This window comes from Oryx dammah, unplaced genomic scaffold, assembly GCF_014754425.2.
Source record: "Oryx dammah isolate SB20612 unplaced genomic scaffold, SCBI_Odam_1.1 HiC_scaffold_29, whole genome shotgun sequence".
Classification (NCBI taxonomy): Eukaryota; Metazoa; Chordata; class Mammalia; order Artiodactyla; family Bovidae; genus Oryx; species Oryx dammah.
In genome coordinates, this window is record NW_024070213.1 from 21,603,263 (window position 1) to 21,626,703 (window position 23,441).

General features: G+C 45.4%; 1 protein-coding gene and 1 long non-coding RNA gene across 2 annotated transcripts in view; both read left to right on the plus strand.

Moving 5' to 3' along the window:
* The first annotated feature begins 2,200 nt into the window (after positions 1-2,200).
* On the plus strand, positions 2,201-7,408 carry CDKN1B (cyclin dependent kinase inhibitor 1B). The gene is made up of 3 exons (XM_040235212.1): positions 2,201-3,222; positions 3,781-3,910; positions 6,067-7,408. The coding sequence occupies exons 1-2, from the start codon at positions 2,748-2,750 to the stop codon at positions 3,900-3,902; spliced, it is 597 nt and encodes a 198-aa protein (XP_040091146.1). The 5' UTR covers positions 2,201-2,747; the 3' UTR covers positions 3,903-3,910; positions 6,067-7,408.
* Positions 7,409-10,916: 3,508 nt separating this feature from the next.
* The window catches only part of LOC120858868, a 30,564-nt gene continuing 18,039 nt past the window's right edge, over positions 10,917-23,441 (plus strand). The window contains exon 1 of the long non-coding RNA XR_005719961.1: positions 10,917-11,018. This is a non-coding gene — a long non-coding RNA (uncharacterized LOC120858868). The remainder of the gene's footprint in view (positions 11,019-23,441) is intronic.

The window sequence follows — 23,441 nt, forward strand, 5'->3', positions numbered from 1 at the left end:
ACTTATGCATCTGAATTTATGTTCATATAGAATACAGAATTTTGGTGTAGTCCAACATCTGTGTAAAGATTTCAACAACAATAATCTATAATTTCAGGAGTGGGGTATTGAGACCTACCCTAATTTTTCTGTCCCTCTTCTCCATCTTCTCCAATTCAGTAAATTGTGGGGGCATTCGACCTAAAATAAAGTAAGAAGATGAGACCTTTTACTTAGATGCCAGATGAAATATTTTCTCTCCATCAGGTAGGAAGTCTGGCCTTTGAAAGCACTGTCTCGCTGCTCTCTGGGTCTCACCCTGCCCCTTTGGAATCTGCATTTTAGTCATATTAAGTGCAAGGTCATACCAAAGGCCAGTAACAGTCCTACTTAAATATCAGGGACCACAGGCCACATCAAGGAAACAGCTGCAAGCAGCCCAGAGCATGAGAAGGAGCCATTTTGAATCATTTATAGGAGAGGAGGACCTGCAGACTATAGATAGGAGAATCACTCTGGGTGATACCCAGAGAAACCTCTCTTGAGTCTCAGTTTCCTCAATGGTTAAAAGAGAAGGTTGAACCACAGGGTTTCCAAGGTTCCTCCTAACTCCTACATTCTGGAGTGTCTGAAGCAAGGAAGGCACACAAAGTGGGCAAATACTATGTGGGTTAAGAAAACAAGTTAAATGTCAAACTTACCTGTAGCATAGATGCCTAATAAAACTGTTGTGCACAATTGCTGTTGGGCACTGTCAGAACCGGAGATTACTTTCCAGTAAAATGTGTAACTTTGATCCAGAACAAAAGGAGGATAGGGAGGGCAGTTAAAGACCCTTTGTTTCAGATATAACAGCCTGTCCATCCTGTTTTAACTTCCATCACCTTGCTCAGGAGCACACTGTTAGGTAAATTTCAGGTTGCAAAGGGGAGCAGAGAAATGCCGAAATACTGGGTTGACCAAAAAGCTCGTTTGGGCTTTTCCGTAGGATCTCCTGGAAAAATCCGAACGAACTTTCTGACCAACCGAACAATCTCAGACGTGAAGACACGGTTGTGGTTGCTTTAGAAATCACTTCGCAATCCGGACTTTCCGATTCCTTTCACTCTTAGAAGACCCGCCGCCCTTTAAAAGCGTCACTCACTTGCATCTGAATGGTGTTCTGGGTGGGTTCCAAGAAGTTAAGTCTGGTGGGAGAGAAGGGTGGAGGAAGGAAGAAGCTGTTGTGTTTGGCGGCTGGACTCAGGTAGAGGAAACTGCTACAACCCGGCAAAGAATTGAAAAATACAAAGAGGAGACGAGTTCCCACACGCAGCCCGCGTCAGTGAACTGTACTTGGGAGGCAAGAACCTGGGCCAGGGATTTAACCTTGCTTTTTTTTTTTTTTAAACTGAATGTGTCTGAGACAGCTACAAAGTTTATTAGGGACTTGGGAGATCAGTTGACTTTTTGATCTTGCAATCCTTTCTTATTTTTTATTGAGAGAGACCTTGGGTTCAGAATACATGATAAAGACTGCATCTATTCCAGGGTAATTTACAGAAAGACGTCCTCCTAGGCTTCTCCGCTAAGCCCCTAGCCTCCCCTAGAAATAGCAAAGACTTCTAGGTTAAGGCTGAACTAACCACTGCTCACCCCCAGCTTAAGGCACCCAGGCCGAGGGGCTCCCCGCCTCCCCCGCCGTGTGAGCGATTGGGGGCCCCCGGGGGAGAGCCCAGCTAGGGGGCCGAGCTCCCACCCTGCGTCCCCCCATCCCCCGCTCGGCGAGTGCAGCGAAACCAAGATCGCCAGCCAAGGGTACCACCACCGGCGGCCAAGCACCTTGGAACTCTCCGCCGCTTTCCCGGGCGAGGAGCCGGGGAGGTCGGGGCTCCGGAGCAGTGGCGCGCGGGTCCGCGCAGCGCCCGGGATCAGAACACCCGCCGGCCAGCCCCGCTGCCCAGGCCCCTCCCCGGCTCCCCGGCCGTTTGGCGAGCTCGTTTGTCTTATTTGTAATTTCTCCTAGGCCAGCCGGAGCAGGTCTGCTGGCAAGCCGTGCGCCTCCCGCAGTCACGCGACCAGCCCCGGGTCCCGGCCGCGCGCTCGGCGGCGGCGGCGGCGCGCCCAGGAGGCGGGGAGGCGCGGCGGGGCCACCTTAAGGCCGAGCTCGCCAGCCTCGGCGGGGCGGCTCCCGGCGCCGCGACCAATGATCTCCTCCTCTGTTTAAATAGACTCGCGGTGTCAATCATCTTCTCCTTCGTCAGCCTCCCTTCCACCGCCATATTGGGCAACTCCAAAAAGGGGGCTCGTCTTTTCGGGGGTGTTTTTTTTCCTTCCTCCCCGCTTTCCTCTGGGCTCACTCTCTCGCCGCTCCGCGACTCCGCGACGCCCGCAAGGTTTGGAGAGGGCGCTCGGGCGGCGGGACCCGCGGGCTCGCGGCGGCCCGGACTCGGAGCGGCTCTGCCCCCTCCTGTCTCGGCGGCGCTCGGCTCCCCTCCCCTCCGCTCCCCGCCCTCCCGCTTGATCGGCCGGGATCGGGGCTGCCTGGCCCCGGGGGGCTGCCCCTCGCCCCCTCCCCCAGCCCCGTGCGCGCCTAGACGCTCGGGCGCTGACTCGGCTCGCGTTTGTTTCTCTTGGCTCCAGGGGCCGGCGCAGGGCTTATAAAGAGGGGCTCGGGCTGGGTCGGGGCGTTTTGTTTTGTTCGGTTTTGTTTGGCGAGAGAGAGAGAGCGCGCGCAAGAGCCTCAGTCGCCGAGACCCCCCACCCCCACCCCACCCCCTGGGAGGAAGATGTCAAACGTGCGAGTGTCTAACGGGAGCCCGAGCCTGGAGCGGATGGACGCCAGACAGGCGGAGTACCCCAAGCCCTCGGCTTGCAGAAACCTCTTTGGCCCGGTCAATCACGAAGAGTTAACCCGGGACTTGGAGAAGCATTGCAGAGACATGGAAGAGGCCAGCCAGCGCAAGTGGAATTTTGATTTTCAGAATCACAAGCCCCTGGAGGGCAAGTACGAGTGGCAGGAGGTAGAAAAGGGCAACCTGCCCGAGTTCTACTACAGACCCCCGCGGCCACCCAAAGGCGCCTGCAAGGTGCCGTCGCAGGAAGGCCAGGATGCCAGCGGGGCCCGCCCGGCGGTGCCTTTACTTGGGTCTCAGGCAAACCCAGAGGACACGCATTTGGTCGATCAGAAGACTGATGCCCCGGACAGCCAGACCGGGTTAGCGGAGCAGTGCCCTGGGATAAGGAAGCGACCTGCCGCAGATGGTAATGACCCTTTTCGATGCCTAAAATGTCTGTCTCTGTTTGCCGCGCTCCTTTCCCTGCTTGAGGGTCTTTAACCGCAGCTTTCTTTTCAGCGCGTTCTGACTTAGCTTTTGGGGCGGAGGGGGGGGGGGGGAGCGCACTTTCCTACTTTGAGGTACATGAGTACATGCTGTTTATTTAGTTGCTTGCTTGTCTGTTTATGACTTTTAAGTCAGAAGCTTGAGATTGTGTTATCTGATCATTTCTCTAACTGAAAACATCGCGGCTCCTCCCAGCTAGACAGCGGTAGGTATGTGACAACGTTGGGATGTTTATCAACTGCCTCCTTCTTCGCTTTGGAGAGAGAGCTTTGAAGCGTAGAAAATACACTTTCTGTTATGTGAAAACAATTTCATCTTGTGCCCTTAAAGGCCACTGGGAATGACGGACCCAAGATTGTGGGTGGAGGTGGTGGGTTTTTTGTCCCTTGACTTTTGGGCTCACTTCTGTCGGCCATTGTTTTTTTCTAATAAAGATTGTTTGTGTGTGTTCTTTTTTAAAATTCCCTCTTGCCCTTAGATTCCTCTCCTCAAAACAAAAGAGCCAACAGAACAGAAGAAAATGTTTCAGACGGTTCCCCCAACGCCGGTTCAGTGGAGCAGACGCCCAAGAAGCCTGGCCTAAGAAGGCGTCAGACGTAAACCACTCGGTGCGTTGATGACTTACTTGGAGCAAATAAGTGACACCCCAGTTGGGTTGCAGGAACTCGTGGGCTTTCAAGCCCCAAGATAACCCGATCTCAGTGGGGGCTGGCAGATGAAAACTTGGGGGCTTTTGTTTTATGCTTTGGGAGGACAAAAAAGTAGGAATGGGGAAGACTGGGAATCAGTGGGGTGGTACTATAGTTCTTCCCAGTTTTCACCTCCTGAGGTTATTTTTCTTTGAAGCACCAACTGATCAGAGCAAGTGTCCCAGGCAAGTTCTTGTAACCAAGGCTCCGTGAGTAGGAAGGTCAGTTCCCTGAAGGTGCCATCAAAACATGTCCAGAACAATAGGTTCTTTTTCCATCTGACCAAGAGCAGGGGTCTGCCTCCCTCCCACTTCATGAGAATTCATCTCCCAGAGGACCACGTTGACTCAGTAACAGATTTTGAGCTCTACGTGGGCAAAAATGGCAAATAAATGATTTAATTCAAACTTTGAGGGAAAAGTGAGGCACTTTTCCTCACTGAAAAAGTGGTTCATATCTGGATAATCAAATATTTAGAAATGTGACAGAAATATATGACTTGCTTTTGTCTTTATCATTTTCATATGCTCTCACACTCTCTGGCTTCTGATGAGTTTGGAGGATGGAGAAGGAACCTGTGTGTTTAAAAAAATAAAACTGAAATGGAAGGCTCAAAAATACTAAGGTTCCTGCGGAATTTCTGATAACACTGAAGTTGCAAAGCAGAAGTTAGAGTGACTCTGCCAGAGTAAGCAATCCAGGAACACGTCAGCATGTGTATGCTAATCATGCTATAACAGGAGAAGCTGGGTGCTTGTAGAGGAAATGGAGAGTAGTTATCGGGGCTGGCAGGGGTAGGTGTACCCCCAACATTAGAAGTGGAGATTTCTGCCATTTACTAAAATATGATCAACATGAAAAGCTAATTTGAATAATCAGCCCCCAGCTTTACATGGATTGGTCTTCTTAAGGATCAAACTACACATATTCATAGTTTGTAAACTTATTCTAACTATGTCCTTCTTTCTCTCTCCACTCTCACTAGCCTAGCATATAAAGAGATCCTAAGAAATGTTTACGCTAATTTTTAAAATCCTCATTTATAAAAATTTTAAAAAAGGATGAAGGTGAGGTTCAAGTTTGTTGTGTTTTTAAATCAGTGTCATATATAGGATTTGGCTACATATATGTGATATTTTTCAGAGCTTATATAAAACAGTGCTATGAAACCTCTACATCACAGCTTATATATATGAAGTAGGGAAATTGGATGAAAATGATTTCTGAAGTAACCCTAACACCTGCGGCTCTTGGTTTGTGACTTGCGGCATAAGTCGTCAGATGAGCAAATCAGACCTGTTGAATTTTGATCTGGCTCCATTCTCACCTACCGAGAAGCACTTGTTAGTAAATATTGCCAGTTCAGAGAATACAGGAAATCGTAGTAAGGACCTATTCATAAGCATTCGTGTGTATATTTCTACATATGACTAAGACTAGAAGATTTTGAGAAAAAAAAAAAAAAGTGAATAGAATTTTCTTTGGAGAGCCTTTATAAATATCATTGCCAGTTATTTTTCAAACAGAAAATTTTGCTACTCTTAAGTGTTATTGGTTTCTGAATTTTCCCATGTCTGTTCTTTCTCAGTATCTTTGACCCCAATTCTCTAGACCAGGGTTTCTCAACCTCTGCACTGCTGACATTTGGGGCCGAATAATTCTTTGTTGAGGGAGGTTGTCCCGGGCATTGTAGAATGTTCTGGCAGCATCCCTGATCTCTTGAAGCACATGCCAGTAGAAACCTCTCCAGTCATACCCAGTGTGACAACCAAAAATGTCTCCAGACATTGCCAAATGTCCCCCCGGGGGTGGGAGGGTGGCGAGGGCAGGCAGCAAAATTACCCTCTGTTGAAAACTGCTGTTCTAGACAAAAGCCTGTAGCACAGGGGAGAGTGAAAAGCCAGTGAGAGAAATGTTGGATGGAGATGACTCTAGTCACCAGCTTTTAGTATGTTCGTTCTTTCCCATTGCTCAGGTATTTCCCAGCTAAAACTAACAAAATAATTCCGGTAATATATTGGCATTGTTTTTCTAGTGCCTTTTCTTCTAATTCTTTCTCCTTGTTTCTTTTGCAGAACTAAGAGTATGTTTCCTTGTTTATCAGATACATCACTGCTTGATGAAGCAAGGAAGATATAAATTAAAAATTTGGAATACATATCGCTGACTCCAAGAATGGACATCCTTTACAAGCACTGAACAGCAACAGACTTAATAACACTAAAGTTTTAGGCACTCTTAAATCATCTGCCTCTAAAAGCGTTGGATGTAGCATTGTGCAATTAGGTTTTTCCTTATTTGCTTCATTGTACTACCTGTGTATATAGTTTTTACTTTTTATGTAGCACATAAACTTTGGGGAAGGGGGGTCGGGGGGGTACTGAGGAATTGGCATGGGGTGGGTATTAAGAGCTTGCTTCGATTTAGAGCAAGGACAAAAATATTTGACTTGCATGAAGAGAAGCAGTTTGGGGGAAGGGTTTGAATTATTTTCTTTAAAGATGTAATGTCCCTTTCAATGAAAACTGATACTTCATTTAAAAAACCCAAATTTGAACACTGGCTGCAGATAATTGCTATTTATTTTTACATGAAGTTTTTTTTCTCATTTGGGAGCTCTGATGATTCCGTTATGTGGTAGCAAATGGCTTTAAAAAACAACAACAACAAAAAAAACCTCAGTGCTCCCCACTAGTCTCCCTTACAATTGGAATTTACCAGTATTCATCAGTCTGGTAATCACTCCAGGTACCTCTGGGTACTCTGGCATGTGTGTGGGGAGTGTTCTGAATGCTCAGAATTGACCATTTAATTTTTATCAGAATTTTGAGAACATTTCTTAATTTTCTTTTCACTTCAGGGTGTGTAGGCACAGTCAAAATAATTCTAAATCCTTGGATATTTTTAAAGATCTGTAAGTAACTTGACATAAAAAATAATGAAATAATTTTTAATTTACAGCTTCTCATTCTGTTTCTTAATTTGTCCAAAGGATAGTGGTATTTTTAAAGGAAAGTGCATATAGAGAAAAGCACCCGTGGGTTGGCGAAATGGATACTACATCTTTAAACAGTATTTTTACATTGCCTGTGTATGTGTATGAAACAAAACCATTTGAAGTGTACCTGTGTACATAACTCTGTAAAGACACTGAAAATTATACTAACTTATTTATGTTAAAAAGAGAATTTTTTTTTTAATCTAGACAATATACAAGCCAAAGTGGCATGTTTTGTGCATTTGTAAATGCTGTATCGGGTAGAGTAGGTTTTTCCCCTTCTTCTGTTCTTCTGTTAAATAATATGGCTATGCTTAAAAGGTTGCATACTGAGCCAAGTATAATTTTTTGTAATGTGTGAAAAAGATGCCAATTATTGTTACACATCAAGTAATCAATAAAGAAAACTTCCAGAGCTATTCGTTGAGTTGAACTGTATGTAAATATACCTTACTAAGCTTGAGGTGTTTGACTTAGCATTCTAGTCATTTCCACAAATGTAATACGAAGTGGCAAATACCTAGATAACTCAGGCCTACCACTCAGATGATGTTTATGTAGGACCGAATGTAGTAGTCAAGCTTTTCCACTTAGTTCTATATGGGTGGACAAAACTTTAGAAGTGGAAAGTGGGAAAGTCACCTTTTCATATTAATAAGATGGTAATATTTATATCTTCTAGAATATGAATGTGTCAAAACCAAAAATTCTTACATAAGTGTAGACTGATCACACACTTGCAGGGTTGAAAATGAAACTAACATGGTGACTTCTCTAAATTCTGTATTTACACACACACAATGTTGTAAGGAGCTAGAGCAGTTGTTCAGACCCTCTAAACTACACCTCTCTCCCAAAATATTCAGGTATATAGGTCCTTTAGAAGGGGGCGTGCATTCCACACTAATTTAGATAGAACAGGTATCCTTCAGATTGAACTGGCCATCACACACCAATTCCTCAACTTCTACATTTCCTGGTTACACTCTATACAACCTAAAACTGGTTAATCTGAATACCCAATCTGAGGGTTCGAGGGTCCCATATCCACATAGCAAAGTTATTTATTATTTAAATAAAAAAAGTTAAACAGCATCTTAAAGTAAAATTTACTAAGATGATCCCTCTAATTTAAAATTCTCTTAGAAAATGTGGCTAAGGTGTAAAAGTAAATTATTTTTTCTAGGAATCTGCAAATGGTTAAATCGCAAAAATCTGGATTTGGATTAAATAGTTTCTCTTGAATAGTTGCATTTAATTTATTGCACCTCAAAGGGGGCAATAAATTAAGATAATTTCAGCTTATTTTGACCCGAAATTGCTTATCCAAAAAAAAAAAAAAGGATTGTCTGTCTGCGACTGCCGGGAAGGGAAAAATAGGTCCTTTGGTGGCTGGGCCACATCTTCCAAGTTGGGGCATTATTTTAATTAAAGACTAAAGGTGTTTTTGTGATTCTATTCAAAACACGAAGGCAGGGTGTTTTTCAGGAAGAGACTGAGAAAGCAAGAAAAACAATTCAAAATGGGGAGGAAGGAGTGGAGAGTCAGGAAATAATGAAGTAAAGTCTCTCTGAGCCAAAAAGAGTACTTTAAAACGTGTTTCTAACAGATGAGGGGCAAAAATCCTCTTCTAAAAGCTGCTTCTACCTCCCACCCCCGTTTCTTTCCCCAAGAGGCATCGTTAATCCGAATTTTTAGAGATTGCGTTTTAGGAGTACAGGGCCAGAAAGAAGTGGATGCTCGCCGCGCCAGGCACGTTCACAGGAACGCAGCCCCTAAAGTCATCGTGTCGGTCCTTCGCCCGTTCTGCGTCAAGTCTCTGAACGTGTCCCCGAGATTCTGACCGTCCTCTCCCCGACCCCGGGCTGCCTGGCCCGCCGCGGGCGTCGCTCCGAGGGGATGCGGCCGTCGGCCGAGGCACCCCCCACCCCGCTACTCGGGCCACCGCGCCGTGGTCTCTCCGCCCTGAGCCGCAGCCCTACGGTCGCCCGCCGCGGCAGTTGCGGGGTCGGGCTGACCCGAGCCTCGGCAAGAAAAGACTATCAAGTCTAGCTCCTCATCTGCTACCGGCGGCTCCCGCACCTCCCGGATCGCTGCGCGCAGTTCCCGCGCCCCGGGCACCCGCAGGCCGTGAACGGCGGCTGCGCCTCGGCCCGCGCAGCTGGGCTGGGCGGTTTCTCCGAAACTTGCCTCTCTCATCATCTCCCCTCTGGGCTCAGAAAGAAGCGAAAACCCCCCTTCCTCTCCACAATCAGACCCTGCCTATCAGTACCCCGTCAACTCCAGGGCGCTGGGGAGATGTGAGCGGAGGGGAGAACCTTTCCGAATTCGTGGACCCTCCAGGGCAGCAGTCCGCTCCCACCCCCACCCCAGGCTCCAATGATCCGCAGCCCCGCGCATTTCGAAAGGCTTCTCGGCTCGCCGGCGGCCCAGGAGGGCCGCAGCCGCGCGCTAAAGGGGCCGAGCGCCGCTGCCGCTCGCGGGGGTCTCTTCCTCGCTTACACCCGCTCTGCCAAGTTCCCCAGTCCCATCCCCGCTGCCCAGTGAAGGGGATCAGGGCAGGGCAGGGGAAAACTAGGAAACTGTGGGTCCAGGGGCGTGATTGGAGACGAAGGGGACCGTGGAAATCTACAGAAGGGGAGCGGGGCGCGCGGCCTTTCAGGCCACGGTGCGCCCACCGGCCGCGCGCCGGGACCTTTCCCGGATGCCGGGGAACGTTGCCTTCGCCATTTCATCTTCACCCTTGTTAGCGTAGACACTTGTTCTTCTGAAGCTTTTTCTGATTGGGAAAAAAAGTGTTTTAAAAGCTCATCTAGGATCTGCTATCTGTTTTCCAGACTATGAGTTTTTTTTTTAAGTTTGCCAAGTCTTTCACCTGGGCCACACCCTATGCTCGCTCCCCTCCCTCCCGGCCAAAATTAAAGTAAAAATCCTGCGCAGTGGGAGAGGGCAAGAGGGTCGACAGTCAAGCTTGACCCTCCCTTCCCCCGGGTGTCGGCATGGGGGCGGGTGGCACCGCTCGAATCTCGGCTTGCGTGGGGGTGGGGCAGGGTGGGGTCAGCGCCAGCCGGGACCCGGCAGAACCGAAAGTGTAGCCTTCACACGTCAATTCGAGGCCCCGTGGAGTGGGGGGCGGGGGATGGTGGTGCTCTCCGCGTACTGGGCCTGTCCCGCGTGGGAACACACACAAGAGGGAGGCAGGAATCAGTAAGTGAAAAGTACAAAAAGGAGTAGAGGCGGGCTGGGCGCGAAACATCGACGCGCCTCAAAAGGAAGGCGAAGAAAAGGCCGGGAGAAGGGCGCGCAGCCGGGGGACCGCGGGGCCGGGGGATTGCATCATTGCAGCTCCCCCGCCAGAAAAAAATGGGCTCCGAACCGCGGCCACCATCATGGCGCTCGGGCCGGGCCGCGCTTCCCGCGCGCCTTCCCCGAGCGCACCGGGCCACGGGCGCTTCGCGTCGAGCGAGAGTTCTGCGGACACGTCCCCCTTTCCTCTTTGGCACCCGGCCCCCACCCGCTCCTGTCTTTTGTGTGCTTGTGGACATGTGTGCGTGCCTCCCCGCGAGTGTGTGTGCAGACCCGAGAATTTGCAGATTATTTTTTTTCCTCTCTTTTTTTCCCCCCTCCTGTGCTGGTGGTTGTAAACTTGATTGGCATTGGCTGCGCCCACTGACCCCGGCGCCGAGTCCACTGAAGATTTAAGGTGGATCCGAGAGGCTGCAGCTTCGGGCGGAGTCTCGGGCTTTTAGCTAGTTTTGGAGGAAAAAAAAAAAACCCAAACCGTGCGCCCGCCGTGTTTTTACGCATCCCCTGCGGTACCAGCCCTGGCGCCCGCCCCGCCCCGCTGGCTCCTCCCTCCTCTCTTTTCTTTCCCATTGGCCCGCGAGGGTAGTTTGAATTTTTTTTTCCTTGGGACGCTTGTTTTCTCGGGGGGAAAAAAAAAATACTGCGCCCCAGATCGTGTGATGAAAGCTACTTCGGCGGCCGGAGGTGGGGTGTTGTAGCCGGTTTTGTGTAGGCGGGAGGGAGGTGGGTTGGTGGGCCGAGTTTCTAGTCCCAAATTTTCCACCTAAGAGCGGTTGACAGTGTGGCGCGGGTCGGGGGGCGTGGGGCCGCTGTAAACAATCTGGAGACTCTCGGGCTGGGGGGCACAGTGTAGTATAAAAACGTTAATGGATGTCCAGGGCGCGTCGTTTCCCCGGCTGCTGGCCAGTGGGACTGGGAGGCGCTGGCAGGAGCCCTAGAGAAGACGCACCTTTCCCCTGCCTTGGGGAAGCATCGGGAAGGGCGGGGAACGGGGGGCGGGGGGGAAGGTGGCCGGGAAAAGTAGACCGTTTCATTTCCTAGGAGGCTGGGTGGGCGGGTGGGCAGTGGTAAGAAACCGAAGAAGTACGTCTATAGCAAAAATGTATTATTTCAAAGGTCATCCAGTCGGAATCCCTCAAGATTCAGGCAGCGTCGTTTTTTACTGAATTTGTGGGGAAAATTTGCTTTCTGTCTCTGATTTCTAGGGTGTTTTTGAATAAGGAAAATGTTATAATCGAGATAGAGATTGAGACTGAAATGGCTTTTGGTTTTTGAATCTGAAGTGAATTCTTTCTTTATCATGTAGGATACTGTTATTTGTAATACAGGTCTAATACAAATGATCTCCTTCATTAATTTATATCCCAGTTGTGTTTTACTGTGAAAATTTTGAAAGTTTATGATAATTCGGGTTATTCTCCAAATTATTGTATTTTCAGATGAATGAAGTTAGCATATATACAGTTGTTTTCCCTGTTATTTTTGTGGCAGTGTACCTGACGATTTTAACCAGCTATCCAGCCCCAGCCTTCAGTATAACAGTTTCTATTCTGTCCAACCTACAGTCTTTTTTTTTTTTTTCCTACTAAACTTCCCAATACTTCCTAACCTCCCTAACCCCTTAAGGTTAGCCCAGACCACCTGAGCTCTTCAGACCACCATCAACCAATCTCCTTGTGCCCTTGGCAAGGAATTTTTGATGTTAAAATGCCTCCCCCCACCTCATCCCAATAGACAGGTTAGCATTAGGAAGCAGTGATCTCGTTCCTGGAAGTACTGGTCAAGCACTAGTCTCCATGGCCCCTTAATAGAGATTCAAATAGCAAGTGAATATTAGGACTAACTAGTGATTTTGTAAGTCTGTTCCAGACCTTTGAGATAGTGTATTTCCCATCTTAGAGTTTCTGGATTTCTACTAAATTAAGCAATTTTTCTCTTTCATTCCCATTTTCTTTTCTTTCTTTTTCTTCTTCTTCTTTTTTTTTTTTTAATATGGACCGTTTTAAAAGGGGTTTTTTTCAGATTTGTCACAATATTGCTTTTGTTTTATGGCCAAAAGGCATGTGAGTCTTAGCTCCCCAATCAGAGATGGAACCTGCACCCCCTGCGTTGAAAGGGAAAATCTTAACCTCTAGACCACCAGAGAAGTCTCTTGTTACCGTCTTCTAGTGTTATGTTCTCCACTGTGGTAGCCAAAAGCCATATGTGGTTGTTGAGCATGTGAATGTGACTAGTCCAAGTTGAGGTGTGCTATAAATGTGAAATACACTCAGGGCTTCCAAGAATTAGTATGAAAAAGTGTTAAATATCTCATTAATAATTTTTATATTTATTAATGTTGAAATCATTTTTGGTTATTGGGTTAAAATATTAAATTTAATTTCATCTCTTTTCTTTTTACCTTTTTTTTGTGTGGATACTAGACAGTTTTAGTTTATAGATGTGACTCATCATGTTTTCATTTGGACATTGCTGTTCTGGACCAACACTCCTGGTAACTTGAAACCCCATCTTTGAGATCGGTGGCTGTTAATACTGAGGAGTAGGTGGTAATATCTAGCTGTCATTCTCACTTTCCAAGTTAAATCAAGACCCAGAGTGGCTTCAGGGACCCTTAAAGAAATCTGCCAGCACCCGACACCTACTGTTTAATCTCTAATGCGTAGTATTGGTTTTGAGCCCAGACTATGGAAATACGGTACAATTCTGTGGCTCAGTGCTAAAAGAATCCACCTGCCAGTGCAGGAGATTCAGGAGCCTCAGGTTTGATCCCTGGGAGGGAAGGTCCCCTGGAGGAAGAAATGGCAACCCACTCCAGCATTCTGGCCTGGAAAATCCCATGGACAGAGGAGCCTGGTGGGCTATAGTCCATGGGGGCCGGAAGAGTCAGACACGACTGAGCATGCACTGTCTGATGAAATCAGACTTGATCACAGCTTTCCACATTATGTAGAGAACCTGAGAAATTCAATATGTTAGAAATGACTCTGAAAAAAAACATTTAGACCCCAAATGAAGTCTCCATGAGTAACTTTTCACTAGCCCTTATCAGCAGAGAGGAGGGTGGTGGGGAGATGAAAGTTGTTCTCATTCTAAGATTGTATCTCTATCAGAAGATTTGAACAAATGAAAAGATGTGCCATATTTTGGGGTAGGAATACTCAACATGATAAAGATGGCAAAAAATTTATACCTTTGCACTATATTCTAAGTTCTCATTCTATTTCATTCCATAGTTCAATCAGTTTAAACACTGAGAACTATTTTACTTTAATTACTGTAAATTTAGAATAGTTAGAATTACTCATAACACTAATCCTCCACACCCCAACCAGTACCTTTGTACTTTTTTTTTTTTTTCCAGAATTTTCCTGGCTTCTTTTCCTTGCCTTTTCTCCCCCACCCAATGGATTTAAAATGAATTTTGTCTAGTTGCAAATATAATTCCTATTGCGTTAAAATATAAATAAAGTGGGATCTTTTTCTCCTGCTTCATACCAGATAAATTCCTGAAGGATTAAAAAGTGAAATTTTTTTTTTAAATGAAGCCATAGACATACCAGAAGAGATCTCAGAGAATTTTTAAAATATAATCTTGGAATGAGGATTGTCTTTCTAAGTATGACATAACATATAAAATCTATAACCTGAGTTTCCCAAAAATCATTACATTATTCTGGCTTTTCCTTCTTATTCAGAAATCCAGTGACATAAAAGTGTTCTGTGTGGAAAGCTCACCATAGAAGGTCAAAAGACAGTGACTTGGTGGTGATAGCTGCACAACAGTGTGAATGGACTTCACTGAACTGTATGCTTAAAAGTAGTTAAGATGGGAAGTCTTATGTTACATTGTAATTAACTGTGTGTGCATCTCCCTTTCAGTCTGTCTGACTCTTTGCAACCCCATGGATTGTAGCCTGCCAGCCTCCTCTGTCCATGGGCTTTTCCAGGCAACAATACTGGAGTGGGCTGCCATTTCCTACTCCAATAATTAACTATAATAGTAAATAAATATGCAATTCCAGTGGTCCCCCCTTATCCTAGTGGATGTCTGAGTCTGAAGATACTTCTGAACCCTGTATACACTGTTTTTTCCTAAACTAAGGAGTAGCTATGCTAGACAGTGGGATGATTTTTGTCCTGGGTGGGATGGGGCCAGACCATTGAGAGATTTCATCATGGTACTCAGAAGGTTCTGCAATTTAAATCTGTGAATTACTTCCAGAGTTTTTCATTGACTATATCTGGACCACAGTTAACTGAAATTAACTGAAACTGAGAACATTGAAAATCTGGATAAGGAGAGACCACCATCCTGGAAGAATTTTATTTTTTTTTAAAGTTAATTGTTTAAAAAATTTTTTTTATTTAATTTTTTTATTTGGCTGTGCTGGGTCTTTGTAGCTGCATGGGATTTTCTCTAGTTGTGGTAGGGGACGACTCTCTAGTTGTGCACAGGCTTCTCATTCCAGAGAGTTTTCATTGCGCTGGCTTGTTTCGGAGCACAGACCATAGACCATTTGGGTTTCAGTAGTTACGGTTCCCCAGCTCTAGGGCACAGGCTCAGTAGTTGTTGTGCATGGGCTTAGCTGTTCCCAGGCATGTGGGGTGTTACCAGACCAGGGGTGGGACCCGTGTCTCCTGCATTGGCAGGCAGATTCTTTACCGCTGAGCCACCAGGGAAGCCCCTGGAAGAAATTTTAAGCTCATCCATGTCCCACCTAAAAGAATCTCATAAGATTCTGGATCCCATCTTTTTTGAGGCTCTGAAATGAGGCTCTGAAATGAGGGTAGAGTTACCCAACTTACTCCCTGCAAGGCCATTTTGGAAGTAATTTCACCTTCCCTGGTGGGTCAGGTGGTAAAGAATCCGCCTGCAATGCAGGAGACCTGGGTTTAATCCCTGGGTTAGAAAGATCCCCTGGAGAAAGGAATGGCAACCTACTCCAGTATTCTTGCCTGGAGAATTCCATGGACAGAGGAGCCTGACAGGCTACAATCCATGGGGTCACAAAGAGTTAATCACGACTGAGTGACTAACGCTTTCCACCTTTTATAGTTTCTATTTCTTTAGCTATATAATGAGGATGCTTATAGTTCTCTCAAAGGATTATTAATACTGTTTGGTGGCATAATGTGTGTGCAGTATTTAGCACAGTACCTGGTATATAATAAATAATAATCATTGTATTAATATATACAATTAATAAGGACAGCCAGTTTTTTTTTTTTTTGTGTGTGTGTGTGTGTGTGGTCCATACCATGTGGCATGCAGGATCTTAGTTCCTTGACCAGGGATCAAACGCATGCCCCCTGCAGTGGAAGCTTGGAGTCCTACCACTGGACCACCAGGGAATTCCCCAAGACACCCAGTTCTTATTTTGGATTCTCAAGTAACCACAACCAGCACTATACTAACCTTGTCAATTTATTTTCTCATTTTTAATGACTGCTATTGTTACCCTTAAGAAGAACAAATAATTTTAGAGGAGGGTGGTAATTTAATGAACAAAATGAATATATTGCAAAAACTTTTTGAAATGGTAGAGTTTAATGTGGGAATTCCCTGGTAGCCTAGTGGTTAGAATTAGCTTTCAATGCCATAGCCTGTGTTCAGTCCGTAACGGGATAAGTGAGATCCTTCAAACCACGCACCGAGGCCAGGCCAAAACAAAACAAAACAAAAAGGCATTTGTTTAGTTTGAAAAGTGTGTTAGTCACTTAAGTCATGTCCAACTGTTTGTGACCCTATGGACTGTAGCCTGCCAAGCTCCTCTGTCCATGGAATTCTCCATGCAAGAATACTAGAGTGGGAGAACGAAATGGCAACCCACTCCAATATTCTGGCCTGGAAAAGTCCATGGACGGAGGAGCCTGGCGGGCTGCAGTCCATGGGGTTACATGACTGAGCATGTGTGCATGAGGGTAGAGGGAGATGAGTTGGTAGCAATAAAGTGGTAGAACTTAAAAAAAAAAAAAAGAATACTGGAATGGATAGCCATTCCCTTCTCCAGGAGATCTTCCTGACCCAGGGGTTGAACCTGGGTCTCCCACACTGCAGGCAGATTCTTTACTATCTAAGCCACTGGGGAGGTTTGCTGCTGCTGCTGAGTTGCGTCAGTCGTGTCCGACTCTGTGGGACCCCATAGACGGCAGCCCACCAGGCTCCCCCATCCCTGGGATTCTCCAGGCAAGAACACTGGAGTGGGTTGCCATTTCCTTCTCCAATGCATGAAAGTGAAAAGGGAAAGTGAAGTCGCTCAGTCGTGTCAGACTCTTAGTGACCCCATGGACTGCTGCCTACCAGGATCCTCTGTTTAGGGTCATCATTTATTATCTTGGAAAGGACCTGGTATAGATTTTTTTGTGGTACTAAGTCAGTAACACTCACACCCATACAAAAGACAATGGCAAACTGGAAAAAATGTTGGCAGCCTATATATCAAAGATCTTGTTTCCCTGATAAATAATTTCTACAAATCAACAAGAAAAAGCAAACAAAGTAGAAAAAAAGTAAGCAAAGTATGTGACCACAATTTTCAGAAAAGGAAATACAAGAGACTCTTAAAAGATATGCTCAGTTGTAGTTTGAGACTCTTAGGATATGTCATATACAGAATAGGTAAGTTTGGGTAAATAGAGTTACAGTTAGCGTCTCTTAGATGCAAAGTTGACCATTATTCTTTCTTGAGATTTTGACATTTGCTTCCCTCCCTTTTGTCCAAAGCTGAATGATTTTTTTCCCAGCTTCACTGAAGATCAAGAAGCAAGGAATTTGCATTTGTGGAAGCCATGACCATCTTTCAAGTAGAGTGAGAAATCCCTCTCATCCAAACCATCTAATTTGTGGCTTTTGGCATCACCTTACTTTGCCCATAGAAGTAGGTGCAACGACCTTTATCAACACATTTCATTCATTCTTGCTTTTTTTTTGGCCACACCTCCATGTAGCTTGCAGGATCTTAGTTCCCCAACCAGGGACTGAACCTGCGGCCCTGGGCAGTGAGAGCACAGAGTCCTAATCATTAAACTACCAGGGAAATTCCTCATTCCTGGTTTTAATGGCTGTATATCATTGGATGATCTGAGTTTCTTCAAAATTGTTGCCTTATTCTGGCTTTCCCTTTACTTTCTCTATTGTTGTAAAAAGGTTCAAGCAGAATTTATTATATGATAAATATGAAATGTCAAATCAGAAGAGAATGTACTGTCCTGTGCTAAATCACTTCAGTCATGTCTGACTCTGTGTGACCCTATGGACCATGGCCTGCCTGGCTCCTCTGTCCATGGATTCTCCAGGCAAGAATCCTGGAGTGGGTTGCCATGCCCTTCTCCAGGGGACCTTCCCAACCCAGGGATCAAACCCAGATCTCTCATGTCTCCTGCATTGGCAGGCTGGTTCTTTACCACTAGTGCCATCAGTAGAGAATATTATGGAATAAATATTAGGTTTTAGCTAATCGTGTGAATAAAGGGTTAAATCCCTCCTACACACACATGTACACACATACATATTGCATTTTATGTTATCTACTGTAGGTTTAGTCTTTGATTCTTCAGTTCTACACATTTACTTTATAGAAATAATCATATGTGAGACTAAATATGGGCTTCCCAGGGGGTACACTGGTGAGGAACCTGCCTGCCGATGTAGGAGACATAAGAGACTTGGGTTCGATCCCTGGGTCAGGAAGACCCTGTGGAGGAGGGCATGGCAACCCACTCCAGTGTTCTTGCCTGGAGAATCCCATGGACAGAGGAGCCTGGTGGGCTACAGTCCATGGGGTCACAAAGAGTGGGACATGATTGAAGCGACTTATTTACCAGAATGATTGTTGTTAAGTTCTATATTAAGCTTCAAAAGGAAACCAAAAAAGTAAACAACCAAACAACCTCCCCTTTGATATAGGATTGCAAGATTGATTATTTGATTGAACCAACTGTAGAATATACAAAAAAGACACAGATTACAGCCACTAAAACACTCCAGGTAGCTTTGTTTGTATGAATAGGGAAAGTTTATAATATTAAACCTGACACAGAAAAATATTTATAGTATGATCCCATTTTTGTAAAAAGATTGTTTAAATACCTGGTAGCTCAGACAGTAAAGAATCTGCCTGTAATGCAGGAGACCAGGGTTTGATCCCTGGGTTGGGAAGATCCCCTGGGGAAGGAAATGGCAGCCCATCCAAGTATTCTTGCCTGGAGAATCCCCATGGACAGAGGAGCCTGGCGGGCTACAGTCCAAGGGGTTGCAAAGAGTGGGACACGACCAAGCCACTGACACACAGACATGCACACGTGCATAGACTCATGTCTATGAGAGATTACCTCTTCAGTTTTTGAGAATGAGATTATGAAGCGATTTTGCTGTGGACGTTTCATTATTGGTTGTATTTTTTAGAATGGACTTTAACAAGAGCAAAAACATGAAGACATTGCAAATTTGAAAAATAACTATCCTTATAATTCTTGAATGTGGAGTAAATTTGTAAAAAAAAAAAAAGTTTCTCTTTGTCTCATACAGTCTCTTTTCAGACATTAGCAGGGAACAAGGCATTTCTAGAATTCATGTCTTCTCCATTTTTCTATTTAGTTTCAGATATTGTTAAATCCGTGAATGAGTTATGAGAAGTGTGTGAGTTTGGGTATATGGTTTTGCTTCCAGGGCACATCAGCGAGGTATAAATATCATTCCTATTAACTCAGGGGTAACTTAACAAGCCATGGAAAATTGAGCCTATTCCATCTTTTTGCCACATGGGATCCCATTGGTAATATTATCCCAAACCTCACATTCCTTGAACTTTGGCAGTTATGGATTCTGTCTGAAATTGAACAGATCAACTCCCTGCCGTAGTTTAGTTACTTAGCACCTAGTGCTGGGGAGATCGTTTTAAATTTCAAGTGAGTAGACCAGTCTTGAGCTGTCGCTCTCCATGGGACCGACCTGGGGCAGAACTTAGAAATCTCACAATACCCGGGATGGGAGATCACCGAGTTCAGTCTTCATTAGACAGATGAGGACAGTTGAATCCGTGACTTCCTGTAAAGTGGAAAAGTTAAACATGATGATTTATAGGTTCCTTCTGGCTTACAATTCAGAGATTCCTGTTTCCTAGTCCAGATCACGCTTTCCATCCCTGTGGATTCAGGTTATTTTCCAGGAAGCTACATTCTTGATTTTTTGGCCACAAACCATATATTCACCGGAGTCGAAGGAAAATGGTAGTTCAAGAGTGCAGGCTGAACACTGAACATTTATTTATTTATTTGTTTAACTTTTTTATTTTGTATTGGGGTATAGCTGATTAACAAACAATGTTTGATAGTTTTAGGAGAACGGTGAAGGGACTCAGCCACACATATACATGTATCCATTCTCCTCCAAACTCCCCTCCCATCCAGGCTGCCACATAACATCGAGCAGAGTTCCATGTGCTCTACAGTAGGTCCTTGTTGGTTATCCATTTTAAAAATAGCAAAAGAGAGTATTTTTTTAATTAGTTAATTTATTTGGCTGCGTCTGGTCTTCGTTGTGGTGCAGCATGCAGGATCTTAGTTCCTCTACCCAAGATGGAACCTGCTTCCCCTGCGCTGGAAGTCCCCTGAACACTGAACACTTATTATTTTAGCAGAAAAAGGCATGTGAAGGTACAATGTAGTGGTTGCTTGGTGATTCCAAACACTGCTTCACTGCTGGCTGAATATCATGGAGCCTCTTCTAAGGGCCAAGCTTTGTGTCTTCAACATGACAGATAGGAGCCTCGCCTTCATGAAGCTAGAAGAAGCTAGGACAAGGAATCACAACCACAGTTACCTGTGAGTGTTCTGAACAATAAGTGCTATGAAGGGACTTCAGAGCTTCTGCTCTGTGCTCTGACAGTCTGAGCTCCACACAGAGTAGTCCAGTTGAGGGATCAGACTGGAAGCAGAAGTCCATACACTTTCCCCAGGCCGCCTTGTATTCGCCAAAAAGAAACAAGCCTTTAAAAATCCATCCCTCTGTGTGTGCTTCTGCAGCCCCCTGTGTTTAGTGGCTGCCCTGTAGGATGCTGTTTGGAACACAGGGTCTCACCTAGTGGTGGGGGCCAGCTGAAAGAAGAGTGGTCCAGGCAAGAGCCCTGCCCAAGGCCCCAAATCCAGGAAGGCTTTTGATAATGTGAAAGAAGGGTGTTTGTGGCAGGTATGTAGCCAATGGGACGGCAGGGCTAAGAGCTTGGACTGGAGTGATAGGCAAGTCTAGATGGTGATGGCCTTTTAATTTTGGACTTTACATCAAGAACGTTGGAGAACCATTGGATAACAGAAGAGAGAGACTTCATTTAAGCTTCAGTGAAACTCTCTCACTTCCTCCTTTTGTCTCATTCTAGTCAAAACCCTTAGTCTCATACTGGGATCGTTCCAGTAGGTGTGGGGGGAAAAAATTGCAGGCTCACACCTTTGTATTTATTTGAGAGGGTGTTCAGCATGCTTGCTAAGTCACTTCAGTCATGTCTGACTTTGCGACCCTGCAGACCATGGCCCACCAGACTCCTCTATTCATGGAATTCTCCAGGCAGGCATACTGGAGGAGGTTGCCATGCTCTTCCAGGGGATCTTCCGGACCCAGGGATTGAACCCAGGTCTCCTGTACTGCAGGCAGATTCTTTACCACTGAGCCAGTGGGGAAGCCCACTGCTCAACACACACAATGTAAACAAGGTTTTAAAGGTTTGATGTCAGTAAGTAAAAGAGATGTGAGGTCCTCGTACCATCAGAGCACATGCTGGTCACAACCAATTTGTTTCTGGTTTTGAAAGAGGACCCAAGCAAGTGCTATGGCCTGGTGTTGGGTGATCAACTAACTGACCCCCTTCCACTCCACCTTCTGGGGGCTCAGCTTGCATTCTCTTCATTGTCACGATGGGTTGTATGTGTTGTTTTATAGGCCAATCCATGCTTTACCCTCTGCTGGTACAGTTGGTGTGAAGCTTCTATGCTGGTGAACAGCTAGGGATGAATATGGAATCACTTCTTCAATGATTCCATATTCCAGCATTTTATTTATTTATCTTGTTGCTCATCTGGATTGAGCAACCAGATCCAGTGTTCACAAATACTTTGGCCAAGTGATTCCTTATTTACATATTTGTTTTTGAAAAGAGACTTCAAAAGAGGGATAATAAAAATGGACAACTCTGGGGATTGTTTCCCCTGCCCTGCCTTCTATTGAAGATCAGTAAAACAGAGACCTCTGCTGGTTAAACTGGTATAATAACCTAGCATTGGTCTATGGCCATTAAGCTTTCACAGGTATTAGCAAATGGATTCCTCACAGTTTATTCATGGTCTCACTCCCAACTTGGGTTCTTTTGGAACTAGTCTAAGTAACAGCCCCAATCACAGTCGTTTCTGCTTCAGTCTTTGGTGTTAGGCTTCCATATTTCTGAAAAATAATAGCCCTACGTGTTAGCTGCAGCCAAAACCCAGACCTGAAATACCTCCCACAGCTTGTCTTCTGTTCCCTTCCTCTCTTCTGCCTTTCACCTCTCTTCCTCCTCTCTGCCAGTAAAATAAAATAAAACACATCTTCACTCAAAAGAGAGAACTGCTGATGGAAAGTGAGAAGGAGGGAACAAAACTCTTATCTCTAGCTCATCCTTCCCTGGCTCTAGAGGCCTGGGGCCCAGGGTTGGGGTTATATACATGAGAAGAGCTGTGAATCCTATTAGCATCTTCCGATGGAAACGTGCAACCGTGGGAACGTGAGTTGTCTGTAAATGGAGACCAAGGACACTGCAGAATGTAGAGCAGAATTATGTGGTAGGAGAAAGGGGACTGTCTCCATAAGACCTTTTGTCTGTCAACAGTGTAAAACCATGATTTGTACCCGCTGAGTGCCAGGCCCTGAGCCAAGCCGGTGATGTACCTTAATTCTGTTTCTTGCTTTTCCTCTCTATGATTTTAACACCTTTCTGTGAAAAAAATATATGCGAAGGACTTAGAACAAGACCCATGTAAAAATAATCGCTATGTGTGTGTTTGCTATTTTAGGATTATATTTTTACTCTGGAATAAGGCTACAAGCATTATTCTACAATGCTATTATTCTACGTTATTATTCTATATCCTTTTATAATGCTACAATGCTACAAGCCTTGCACATGAGAAAAGGCCTTCCTGTGCTCACTAGAGTATGTTCTAAGCTCACCTCTAGAACGTCTCCAGCTCTTCGGAGCAGAGCAGAAGAGGTTCCTCTGGTGTGCCACATTTCTTCTGCACAGTGGCCCATATCTCCTGTTTTCCCAGGTCTAACCTACTCTCCTTTATTCACTCTTGTACTTTCTTTCTTTAAAAAATTATTTATTTGGCTGCCTCAGGTCTTAGCTGTGGCACGCAGAATCTTCGATCTTCATTCCAGCATGTGGGATCTTTAGTTGCAGCATGCAGAATCTTTTTGCCCAGGCCTCCTGCCTTGGATGCGCAGTCTTAGCCACTGGATCACCAGGGAAGTCCTCATTCTCATACTTTGAATAACCTCTTCTGGATTGACTGAAGCACAAGTGTCAGTATCAAGTTATATTATTATCATATAATATGCTAATGTTAGTATCAAGTAATGATCATTTTAATGCTCATTAATGCTTAGCTTGTCTAGCCCATACTTCTCTGAGAAAACCGACGTCCAGAGAGGTTGTCAGTGGCCCAAGTTTACCCAGTCAGCTGGTGGCTGAGGCAGGGCTGAAACCCAGAGCTCCTGGATCCAGCCCTTCCTGTATAACACCTGCACTATCCTTGGTCTGCATTGTGCAAAAGATGGTTTTTACTTGTACTTTCTGCTCGTCTCTGGGGTCGCCTTTCACCCAGTTTTCTGGAGGCCCCCAGTCTCCCCTGCTGCACTCAGGGAACCTGGGCCCTTCAGCACAGTCACCAGGCAACTTCTCTGACCAGCTCTGGGGCCGGCTTTCTCCTTTTCCTCAACTGCTCTGGCCTTTTTAGGGCACTAAAAATCACTTGAGTCACAAATTTACCAAAAGGTGTTTGTAGACTTTTATCCTTCTCTGAAATGTCTCCTGACCTTGGCGTTTCTAGGCTGCTGGATAGTGTTGAGTACGTGTGTGTGTGTGTGTGTGTGTGTGTGTGTGTGTGTGTGTGTGTGTG

Bases quoted from the DNA above. Each gene is read 5' to 3' on its own strand.
- CDKN1B (XM_040235212.1), top strand. From the start codon at position 2,748: ATGTCAAACGTGCGAGTGTCTAACGGGAGCCCGAGCCTGGAGCGGATG. The intron at 3,223-3,780 runs GTAATGACCCTT...TCTTGCCCTTAG, and splicing joins GAAGCGACCTGCCGCAGATG to ATTCCTCTCCTCAAAACAAA.